The sequence below is a fragment of the Dermatophagoides farinae genome, chromosome 7 (assembly GCF_024713945.1).
Source record: "Dermatophagoides farinae isolate YC_2012a chromosome 7, ASM2471394v1, whole genome shotgun sequence".
NCBI classification, from domain to species: domain Eukaryota; kingdom Metazoa; phylum Arthropoda; class Arachnida; order Sarcoptiformes; family Pyroglyphidae; genus Dermatophagoides; species Dermatophagoides farinae.
The window spans coordinates 647,559-659,940 of record NC_134683.1 but is presented as its reverse complement, the minus strand read 5'-3'; the positions used below and the strand labels follow the sequence as shown (position 1 = coordinate 659,940).

The 12,382-nt window shown below is 31.2% G+C and overlaps 3 protein-coding genes across 4 annotated transcripts; all 3 read left to right on the top strand.

Annotated features, from left to right (window-relative positions):
• The first annotated feature begins 617 nt into the window (after window positions 1-617).
• On the top strand, window positions 618-2,623 carry LOC124496886 (RCC1 and BTB domain-containing protein 1). 2 transcript variants are annotated; one of them, XM_075732593.1, is made up of 3 exons: window positions 618-648; window positions 707-2,031; window positions 2,134-2,532. In XM_075732593.1, exons 2-3 carry the CDS (start codon window positions 990-992, stop codon window positions 2,442-2,444), a joined length of 1,353 nt encoding a protein of 450 aa, XP_075588708.1. In that variant the 5' UTR covers window positions 618-648; window positions 707-989; the 3' UTR covers window positions 2,445-2,532. The 2 variants fall into 2 exon arrangements, with proteins under 2 accessions (XP_075588708.1, XP_046916404.2); XM_047060448.2 differs by having other exon boundaries at window positions 707-2,623.
• An 83-nt stretch (window positions 2,624-2,706) lies between these two features.
• On the top strand, window positions 2,707-5,722 carry LOC124496887 (lysosome membrane protein 2-like). Its single transcript, XM_075732586.1, has 5 exons — window positions 2,707-2,852; window positions 2,972-3,553; window positions 3,627-4,052; window positions 4,121-4,874; window positions 4,933-5,722. Exons 3-5 carry the CDS (start codon window positions 3,657-3,659, stop codon window positions 5,610-5,612), a joined length of 1,830 nt encoding a protein of 609 aa, XP_075588701.1. The 5' UTR covers window positions 2,707-2,852; window positions 2,972-3,553; window positions 3,627-3,656; the 3' UTR covers window positions 5,613-5,722.
• Window positions 5,723-6,148: 426 nt separating this feature from the next.
• LOC142597648 (uncharacterized) lies at window positions 6,149-12,332 on the top strand. Its single transcript, XM_075732582.1, has 2 exons — window positions 6,149-7,303; window positions 7,430-12,332. The coding sequence occupies exons 1-2, from the start codon at window positions 6,234-6,236 to the stop codon at window positions 12,201-12,203; spliced, it is 5,844 nt and encodes a 1,947-aa protein (XP_075588697.1). The 5' UTR covers window positions 6,149-6,233; the 3' UTR covers window positions 12,204-12,332.
• The last annotated feature ends 50 nt before the right edge of the window (window positions 12,333-12,382 follow it).

Genomic DNA, 12,382 nt, shown 5'->3' with positions numbered 1-12,382 from the left:
AATTAATTTTGCTTTGAAAATGATGGTGAAATCCAATGTAATAGAAAATGAAATTGAGAAAAAAAAAGAAAACGGCAAGCCACCACCATTATCATCATCATCATCATCAGGGCATTTGGATGTATGAGATGTTTTGTTTGGTTCCAAAAAAAAAAACAGAACAACCAATTTTGATTTCAAAACGATTCGCGAATATATAAATGGTGTATGATGGTAATGTGGTATGCACACATTCATTCATTCATTCATTCACAACACGAACACAATTACGTTTGAAACGTGTATCAAATGATGAACACCATTAATTGTGTCAATGATGATTATTAGCCATGACATTGACAAGAATTTTTGTGAATTTAAAATAATCAAAAAATAAAAACAAAAATCCAATCATTCACTATAATACCACCATCTATCGGAATGGTGGAAAAACTCAATTTTCTTCTTTTTTTTTTCATTCGAATTTGATGGAAAAAGATTAACACATTTGTTTATTATTTTTAAACAAATTCTTTATTCATTCTGTATTCCATTTAAAAATAGTGGCAAGAATAATATTTGAACTGAATGAATTTTAAACGTCATCAAAAGCAAAACTTGAATCAAAGCCAAACAAATAGAAATCCTTTCAAACTTGAATTGCATGTTGTATGTATTTTAATTACAACAAAGAATCACTTAATTTATTATTTTTTTTCAATAATAGGACAAATCAAGAATAAACATCAATGTCAATTAGTGCGTGTGTGTGTGTGTGAGTTTGTGTTTGTGTCTGTGTTGTGTATGTAAAATTGTCATATTCATCAATCAAAATCACATACAAAATCAACAATAACGATTGACATTTTGACATTTTTTTTCGTTGAATTCATTTTTTTTCGTGATTGTTTCAGGAATCATTAGATGATTGTCAACAATACAACATATCATCATCATCATCATCATCGATCGGTGTTGTTTTTGTTGTGAATATTTTTTTTTTTTAAATCATGACACTGGAACGTCGTAAACTTCGTCGTTCAATACCTATATTGAATGATCTTGATAGTTATCTGTATCAGGATATAAAACGTGTTTTCGTATTCGGTCGTAATAGTGATTGTGTTATTTTCATAACAAACAATGATCATGTCTATTCATATGGCCGTAATAATTGTGGATGTTTAGGTATTGGCAATGATTATGATAATCAAGATTTGATTGTTGAACCACAAAAAATTCATCGATTATGTGGACGTAAAATTGTTGAATTTTCTGCTGGACGTAATCATATATTGGCACGATCAAAAAATGGTAAAATTTTTGCTTGTGGTAGTAATGAATTTGGTCAGCTTGCATTACCGTTGGATGATTACGCCGGTTCATCGATAAATATTCCACAACAAATTCAATCATTACGTAATGAACATATAATCGGTATTGCTTGTGGTGCATTTCATTCATTAGCATTAACCAAACGTGGCATCATTTATGGTTGGGGTTTCAATTTCTGGGGACAACTTGGTTTAGGTGATAATCATAATCGTTTTGCGCCAACCATATTACGACAATTACAACATGAAAATATTGTTGAAATAGCTTGTGGTCAACATCATTCGGTTGCTTTATCACGTAAAGGTCATCTATTTACATGGGGACATAATGCATATGGACAGCTTGGTATCGGTGAACGAATCAATTATCGAAACATTCCAACTAAAGTAATTGATGGCAATGATTTTATAATTAAACAAGTAACATGTGGACAAAATCATGTACTTGCTGTTAGTGTGGATGGTCAGCTATTGGGTTTTGGATCAAATTATTATGGCCAATTAGGAACCGGATCACGACGAAATGAATCATTACCAGTACGTATTTGTTTGGATGAAAAAATCAATGATATTCTTGCATCACCATTCAGTAATACATCATTGGCACGAACTAAAAAGAAAAGAAATTCATTAGTATTTGGTAAATGTGGTGATCATTGGCTGTTAACACCAATCGATACAAAAATTATTGATGATAATGATGAATCAATTAATCACCATCGGAAACAACAACAATCGTCATCAAATTCGTCAAATTCAATCATATCATTGGATGAAAATAATAATCCATTATTATTGAGGACAAATTTTTTATTAGAACAACAAAAATCACCTACAATGAAGAAAAATAAATCAAATTCACATGAAATTTTTGCCAATATAAATCAATCAACAGCACATACAACAAAAGTGGTCAGATCAAATTATCATCATCATCAAAATTTATTCTGGCAGATATTATATCTGATGAAAAGTAAATTACCTAAAATTAAACAACATTCGACGACGACCACAACAAAAACATTCGATAATGATGATGACCATATGGATCAAACTAGTGGCCATTTGAATCAAAATCGAAAACATTTTTCAAATGGAATGAATAAACTATTAAATCATCATAGAATATGAATTATCAATCAATGGTAAATTCGATCTATTCAATTTGTTAAAGTTTTGTTTCCTTTTTCAGATATCTTTATCTTTATCTTTATCTTTATCATTATTATTATTTATATTGTCAATTTCAATAAATTCTAATAAAATTACTGTTTTCATACGAGATGCAATTCATTGTAGACTTGTATAACTTGTAACGTATAAATTTGGTTATTTTTTGTTGAAACATTTTGATTTGTTTTTGTTTTTTTTTTTTTTTGGAAAAAAAAAAAAAAAAAAAAAAACAAACCAAATTATAACATTCAATAAATTTACGGATCACATCATTTCAATTTCAATTTCAATAACTTGATTGATGATCAATATGACCTATCATCATCGAATCACGATGTGAATCAACAACCAAAAAAAAACGTATTGGTAAACATGGATTTTATTTAATCAACATTCTATGTGTTATAATAATCTATAATAACCACAATAACAACACAACCTTAATATTTTCTTTTTTTTTTTTTTTTGATGATACTGATAAATAGTGATTGCAACTAATTTTGTTTGTGTATATCTATGTGTTGAGGCGTTGTCATTCTCTATTTATCATCAATAACTGCGTCATTTTTTATTTCGATGTTGTCATTGAATTGATTAAAAATTCATTTATTCAAGATAAATATTTTACCTGTATGATGAATGAAAAAAAATGGAAAAAAGAAAAACAACAACCTGAATGCCATTAATTTCATCCATTGATTCACATCAGAGAATCCATTTATCATCATCATCACAGAAAAAAAATTAAGTCGTATTTTGGTTGGTTGCTGGATCTTTTTTTGGATTTTTTTTTCAAACAAAAAAAAATGTTTCGATTTTTTTTCAATCGAATCATATATGATCTACGATTGTTCTGATATTATATAAATATTTTATTTTTGCTGCAGCAACAAATTTCGCTTCCTGGTTACAATCACACACACACACACATACAGATAACAGAAATTGAATTCAAACTCAATTTTCTCCTGATCAAATATCATCGCACATTGCAAATACATTTGATTTTGTTTATTGATCAACAACAACGAAATCTTGTCTTCCATTTTTTTTCGAATGATAATAACGTGAGTCACTTGTTGTTTCTGTTTCATATTTTTACCAATTTTTCACACTTTTTTTTGGAAAAAAAAAATACAGACATTGATTCAAAAACGGCAGCCCAAAACAATGGCAATGGAACATAAAAAACTAATCATTACATTATCGATTATTGGATTAATATTGACTATCCTCGGTATTGTTTTTTTGCCAATTGGCCAGAATTTGATCTCAAATATTTTACATAAAAAATTGGCCACTTTACCCGATAATCCTGGCTATATACTATGGCGTGATATGGATATACCGATTTATCAAAAATTCTATCTATTCAATATAACAAACACCGAAGAAATGTTATCCGGCGGGCGACCTACGGTAAATGAAATTGGTCCATTTGTTTATCATTTAAACATGACAAAAGGTGATATTAAATTTAATTCGAATAACACTATTGTTTCCTATGTGGAAAAGAAACAATTTCATTTCGACGCAAATTTATCATCATATGATTTACAAACACAGGTATGTTTTCTGTTTTTTTCTTTTGACTAACAAAAAATTTGAAATTTTCAAAATTTTTTTCCTAACAGATAACAATCATGAATATACCACTGATAACCGTATATAAAATGTTGGATTCAAATTCAATACCACCAATATTAAAGCCAATCATACGTGCTATTTTTAATCGTTTGAAATTTAGTTTTTTCATTACGGCATCAGTTGATGAATTATTATTTAGTGGCTATAAAAGTGAATTATTATGTGAATTGAAACGAATACTACCAAAACAAGTGCCATCATGTTATTTTTCATTAATGTCAAATCAAAATGATACATGGTCTGGACCATATGTCCAATATACTGGTCATGATCAAATTGACCGTTTAACAACGTTAATATCGTTTAATGGATCATCCAAATTAAATTATTGGCGTACTGATAAATGTAATCAGATTAATGGTACACAAAATGGTGAACTATTTCCACCGGCTGGTCAATTTGGTCAACGTAAAATTTATCAATTTTTTCGTCCAGATTTTTGTCGTACATTCAATTTAACATTGAACGAAACAAACATTCAAAGTGATGTTGGTTCATTACGTACAGATCGTTTTCATATAGATCGACATTCATTTATGAATTCGATTGATTATCCACCAAATAGTTGTTATCAATCTAAATTATCATCAATTAAAATGGCTGCTACTTCCAATGCTTCTACTGCTGCCACTGCTATGGATAATGATGAAAAACAACGATGGAAAAGAACGATTGATCAATTATTGAAAACTTTTAAATTGGATTCGAAAGAAATAAATCATCTTTTATATAATCAAAATTGTAAGTTGGCTAAACGTTCATAGTTGCTGATATTTAATTTTTTTTCTTTACTTTCTAGCCACCGAATCGATTAATGACAACAAAGCGACGATGATTATGAAGCAACCAGTTATAAAACCATCAGGTGTTTTCGATATTTCATCATGTCAACAAGGAGCACCAATATTTATATCGTTGCCACATTTTTTAGATGCCTCCGATTATTATCGTAAACAATTGAATGGATTACATCCGAATCGTACTAAACATGAATCATATATTGATATTGAACCACAAACCGGCACACCAGTCGATTTCATTGCTCGTATACAGGTTAATGTTGATTTACAAACCGCTGGTACATCACAACCAAAAATGGCATCATTAATAATGCCTACAATGTGGCAAAGTTTAGCGATTCATATAACACCAGAAATAGCCAATACAATTGAACAGCAAACAAAACAACCACGTATTATTGCTTATACCGTTGCAGCATTAATCCTGATTATTGGATCAATAATGTTGATTTATTCAATTTTCGTTTGTGTTTTATATTATTGGCATCGTCATCATTTGGATGATGATTATAATGAATTCATTAATGATAATGATCAAACATCTGATCCGTTGATTACTAATAACAATAATAATAATGAACAGCGACAACAACAACCACAATCGAATGAAATAATGACAAGTACTGATCACGATGATAATACAACGGCTACAAATTCTAATTATGGAACCGTTTCATAATCAAATTGATTAGATGATCGATTTTTTATCAATGACAAACAACAGATAATCTTGTGACTTTTTTTTAAATTTGTGATTAACCCAATAAATAAAATGATTGATCTTTGGAATTATTTTATCATTATCATATACAGAACATACAGAGCAACAAGTATAAACATTTTCTCAGACGTTGACAGTCAATAAAATTGGATACCCGCAAGAGAGGTGGCTGGTTGGAACCAACTTGGTATTCAATCAAAGCTGTAAATCTTAACGCTTTGTGCCTTCCGATGTTTTTTTTTCTCATGCACGGAGTATTACTTTTAGCCTATGGTTATTTATCAGGAATGTTTTCAATGTGAATGATGATTATGATTAATCATAAACGGGCACCAAACACAAACGCAATACATCAGTGATGATGATAAACTGCTTAGATAGATAGATAGATAGATAGAACCAATACATTTTTAATGTAAATAATGATGATAATATCACAGGTAATTATCACAAATTGTCAATGTATCAAATGATTTGGCATTTTTTTGTTGATCATCTCTTTTCTGCCATCACTAATTCTCGCATATTCTCGTTTGTCAATCATTTTGTCTATAATTCGAGTGTTTTCCATTATCGACAATGGCAAGATCATCGATTGAAAATATCGATATTGATTTATTTCAAGATGATTTTAAAAAAATTGGTCAAGAATTTCTCCAATCAGTTGTTTCGATTTTCAGTTTTGTTCCTTACATAGGCCTTAAACAATTTTTATTGATGACCAAAGAAGCTACATATGGATATGGTGAAGAAATATGCTCATGGTTATCGTTGAAACATGATATGACCAAACCACAACAGATATCACTTTTAAATGATAAGAAAATTGTTCAAGTAGATTATGGCCGTAGATTTGTTGCCATTCTAATTGAAGATGGACAAGTATTCATAGCCAGTGATGTTAAATCTGGATGGGAAACGAATGAAACATTACGATTGATTTCCAACGATAATGATCGTTTTAAGATGATTGCTTGTGGAGGAGGGCATTTATTAATGCTGCGACAAGATGGTCATGTTTGCGCTATGGGTGATAATAGTTGTGGTCAAATAACTGGTAATGAAAAATCATCATATCAAAGTATGATCCACATTGATAATCTAGAAAATGTCGAGCTCATAGTTTGCGGATTTGATCAAAGTTTTTCATTAACTAATAAAGGAAAAATTTATTCCTGGGGCCGTAATGGTCGTGGCCAATTAGGTCTTGGTGATGCAAAAAACCGAAACACCCCATGTCTTGTTGCATTTCAAAATGATGATTCAATCGATATCCGCATCAAAGATATTATGGCTGGCCCATTTTTTTCATTATTTTTATTTGAAAATGGTCAACTCTGGGGATGTGGTTTTAATTATAGAGGTGAACTTGGTCTTGGTGATGATATTGAACGATCAACACCGACAAAAATACCGATTGAAAATGTACAACAAATTGCATGTTCAACATTCCATAACTTTTCATTGGCACATGATGGATCATCGTATTACGCATGGGGCGCAACCAATTATGACGAATGGTTATCACCTAAAAAATTGGATGATTCGCATTCAACATTTGCTTCTGCATCAGTTCAGATATTGAATTCACCACTCACATTTGGCCTCACATCAACAATCTATGCATTCGGATCATATGATTCAAAATTGTACCAATGCAGATCAATCATCCAATTATTCAATAATCAAGATAGTTATGATGTGGAATTCATCATCGAGGACAAACGTATTAAGGGGTGCAAATGTTATTTGAAATCTGTATCCAAATTTTTTAGTGATAAGTTTTCTGATGACTGGAAGAAAAAAAATCAGGTAATGATCAGTGGTTATAGCTATAATGCATACAATGCATATCTACGCATGTTACATTCGGGTAAAATTCATATTAATCGTCAAAACATAACCGAACTTGTTGATCTGGCCAATTGTTATGGTGATGAAAAATTGATGAAATATTGTCAAACATTCATACAAAATGATCTAAATGAACAAACTATGCCCACATATCTTCCATTAATTAAAAAATACGAAATAAAGGAATTGCACGATAAGTTTAAAAATAAGATAATGGCAAGATCACCGATTGAAAATATCGATATTGATTTATTTCAATATGGTTTAAAAAAAATTGATCAAGAATTTCTCCAATCAGTCGTTTCGATTTTTGAATTGTTTCCTTTCTCAGGCACTGAAATAGAATTTTTATTGATGACCAAAAAAACTGCATTTGCATATGGCGAAGAAATATGCTCATGTTTATCGTTGGAACATGATATGAGCAAACCACAACGGATATCACTTTTAAATGATACGAAAATAGTTCAAGTAGATTCGAGCCATGATTTTGTTGTCATTCTAACTGATGAAGGACAAGTATTCATAGCCAGCGATGTTGATTCTAAATGGGAAACGAATAAAACATTAAGATTGATTTCCAACGAAAATGATCGTTTTAAGATGATTGTTTGTGGAGGGTGGCATTTATTATTGCTACGACAAGATGGTCATGTTTTCGCTATGGGTGATAATAGACTTGGTCAAATAACTGGTAATGAAAAATCGTCATTTGAAAGAATGATCCACATTGATTACCTAGAAAATGTCAAGCTCATAGCTTGTGGAGAGTATCATAGTTTATCAATAACGAATAAAGGAGAAATTTATTCTTGGGGCGATAATGATTTTGGTCAATTAGGTCTTGGTGATGAAAAAAAACGAAACACCCCATGTCTTATTCCATTTCCAAATGATGATTCAACCCGCATCAAAGATATTGTGGCTGGCAAGTTTCATTCATTATTTTTATTTGAAAATGGTCAGCTTTGGGGATGTGGTTCTAATAGTGATGGTGAACTTGGTCTAGGTGATGATATTAAACGATCAACACCGACAAAAATACCGATTGAAAATGTAAAAAAAATTGCATGTTCGAAATTCGACAGCTTTTCATTGGCACATGATGGATCATCGTATTATGCATGGGGCAAAACCGAAAATGGCAAATGGTCATCACCTAGAAAATTGGATGATCATCCTACATCATTTGTAGCTGCATCGGCAATGATTCTATCATCACCACTCACATTTGGCCTCACATCAACAATCTATGCATTTGGATCACATGATTCAATATCGTACCAATTCAAATTAATCACTCAATTGTTCGATAATCAAGATAATTATGATGTGGAATTCATTATTGACGAAAAACGTATTAAGGCGAGTAAATGTTATCTCAAATCTATATCGAAATATTATCGAGGAATGTTTTCCGAAAATTGGAGTGAAAATAACCAAGTAATCATCGAAAATTATTCATATGAAACATACTATGAATATCTACGTATGTTACATATTGGTAAAATTGAAATCTGTCAGCGAAACCTAACCGAATTTGTTGATCTGGCCAATTTTTATGGTGATGAAAGATTGATGGAATATTGTGAAACATTCATACGGAATGATCTAAATGAACAAACTATGCCCACATATCTTCCATTAATTAGCAAATACGAAATGAAGGAATTGGACTATAAAATCAGAAATATGACAAGACCACCGACTGAAACTATCGATATTGAGTTATTTGAAGATGATTTCGAAAACATCAATCAAGAATTTCTCCAATCAGTCGTTTCGATTTTTAGTTTTTTTCCTTCCTTATGCCATGAAATGCAATTTTTATTAATGACCAAAGATGCTACATATGGATATGGTAAACAAATATGCTCATGGTTATCGTTGCAACATGATATGAACAATCCACAACGGATATCACTTTTAAATGATGTGAAAATTGTTCAAGTAGATTATGGATGTGATTTTGTTGCCATTCTAACTGATAATGGGCAAGTATTCCTAGCCAGTGATGTTAAATCTGGATGGGAAACGAATGAAACATTACGATTGATTTCCAACGATAATGATCGTTTCAAGATGATTGCTTGTGGATGGTCGCATTTATTAATGCTACGACAAGATGGTCATGTTTTCGCAATGGGTGATAATATTTGCTCTCAAATAACTGGTAATGAAGAATCATCATATCAAAGTATGAAACACATTGATAACCTAGAAAATGTCATGCTTATAGTTTGTGGAGCGGGTCATAGTTTATCAATAACTATAAAAGGAGAAATTTATTCTTGGGGGTATAATAACTGTGGTCAATTAGGTCTTGGCGATGAAGAAAACCGAAACACCCCATGTCTTGTTGCATTTCATGATGATTTAATCAATATCCGCATCAAAGATATTATGGCTGGCAACTATCATTCATTATTTTTATTTGGAAATGGTCAGCTTTGGGGTTGTGGTTCTAATAGTGATGGTGAACTTGGTCTTGGTGATGATATTAAACTATCAAAGTTGACGAAAATACCGATTGAAAATGTACAAAGAATAGCATGTTTGTTTAACTTTTCATTGGCACATGACGGATCATCGTATTATGCATGGGGCGAAACCAAATGTGGCAAATTGTCATCGCCAGAAAAAGTTAATGTTCCACATTCATCATTTGCTTCTGCATCGAAAATGATTTTTTTATCAACACACACATTTGGCCTCACATCAATAATCCATGAATTCAAATCACATGATCCAATATCCTATCAATGCAAATCAATCATCCAATTATTCGATAATCAAGATATTTACGATGTTGAATTTAAAATTAACGAAAATCGTATTAAGGCATGCAAATGTTATCTCAAATCTGCATCGGAATATTATCGTCTAATGTTTTCCGGTAATTGGATTGAAAATGATCAAGTAATCATCAACGATTATTCGTATGAAACATACTATGCATTTCTACGCATGTTACATACTGGTAAAATTTATATTAATCGTCAAAACATATCCGAACTTGTTGATCTTTCCAATTGTTATTTCGATGAAAGGTTGATGAAATATTGTGAAACATTCATACGGAATGAACAAACTTCGCCCACATATCTTCCATTGATTAACAAATACGAAATGAACGAATTGCACGATAAACTCAGAAACAAGATAATAGCAAGATCACCGCCTGAAAATATCTACATTGATTTATTTCAATACGATTTCATATACATTGATCAACAATTTTTCCAATCAGTTGGTTCGATTTTCAGCTTTATTTTGGAAGACAAAAATGAATTTTTATTGATGACCAAAGAAGCTACTTATGCATATGGTGAAGAAATATGCTCATGGTTATCGTTGGCACATGATAGGAGCAAACCACAACGGATATCTTGGCTTGATGATATGAAAATTGTTCAAGTAGATTATGGACGTAATTTTGTTGCCATTCTAACTAATGATGGACAAGTATTCCTAGCCAGCAATGTTAAATCTAAATGGGAAACGAATGAAACATTGCGATTGATTTCCAACGATAATGATCGTTTCAAGATGATTGCTTGTGGACAGTATCATTTATTATTGCTACGACAAGATGGACATGTTTTTGCCATGGGTGGTAATATTCATGGTCAAATAACTGGTTACAAAGAATCGTCATATGAAAGTATAATCCACATTGATAACCTAGAAAATGTCAAGCTCATAGTTTGTGGTGGGCTTCATAGTTTATCAATAACTAATAAAGGAGAAATTTATTCATGGGGCCTTAATAGTTGTGGTCAATTAGGTCTTGGTGATGCAAAAAACCGAAACACCCCATGTCTTGTTGCATTTCAAAATGATGATTCAATCGATATACAAATCAAAGATATTGTGGCTGGCCCATTATTTTCATTATTTTTATTCAAAAATGGTCAGCTTTGGGGTTGTGGTTCTAATAAAAATGGTGAACTTGGTCTTGGTGATGATATTAAACGATCAAAGTTGACAAAAATACCAATAGAAAATGTACGAAAAATTGCATGTTCAAAATTCTGCAGCTTTTCATTGGCATATGATGGATCATCGTATTATGCATGGGGCAAAACCGAAAATGGCAAATGGTCATCACCTAGAAAATTGGATGATTCACATTCATCATTTGCTTCTGCATCAGTTCAGGTATTGAATTCACCAATCACATTTGGCCCCACATTAATAATCCATCTATTCGGATCACATGATTCAATATCGTACCAAAGCAAATCAATCATCCAATTATTCGATAATCAAGATAGTTATGATGTGGAATTTATATTTGACAAAAAACGTATTAAGGCGAGTAAATGTTATCTCCAATCTGTATCGGAATATTATCGTCGAAGGTTTTCCGGTAATTGGAGTGAAAATGATCAAGTAATCATCAACGATTATTCGTATGAAACATACTATGCATATCTACGGATGTTACATACTGGTAAAATTCATATTAATCGTCAAAACATAACCGAACTTGTCGATCTGGCCAATTGTTATGGTGATGAAAGGTTGATGAAATATTGTGCAACATTCATACGGAATGATTTGGATGAACAAACTATGCCCACATATCGTACATTAATTATCAAATACGAAATCAAGGAATTGTATGACAAGATTGCTCATCTGGACAAAAATCGCCAACAATCTTCATCAAAACGAACAAAATTTTTTTAAACTTTCATGACTTTTACCATCAAAAATCATTCATTCGATAATAATTCCATTGTTCAAAAAAAATTAAATTAAAAATTTACTTTTTTATTTTTCTTTTCAATTTTGACCAATAAATCGAATCAATTCAAATGACTTGCTTGGCTTATTTTTTTTTTCGCTTTACCAGTCTTTTCTTTTCC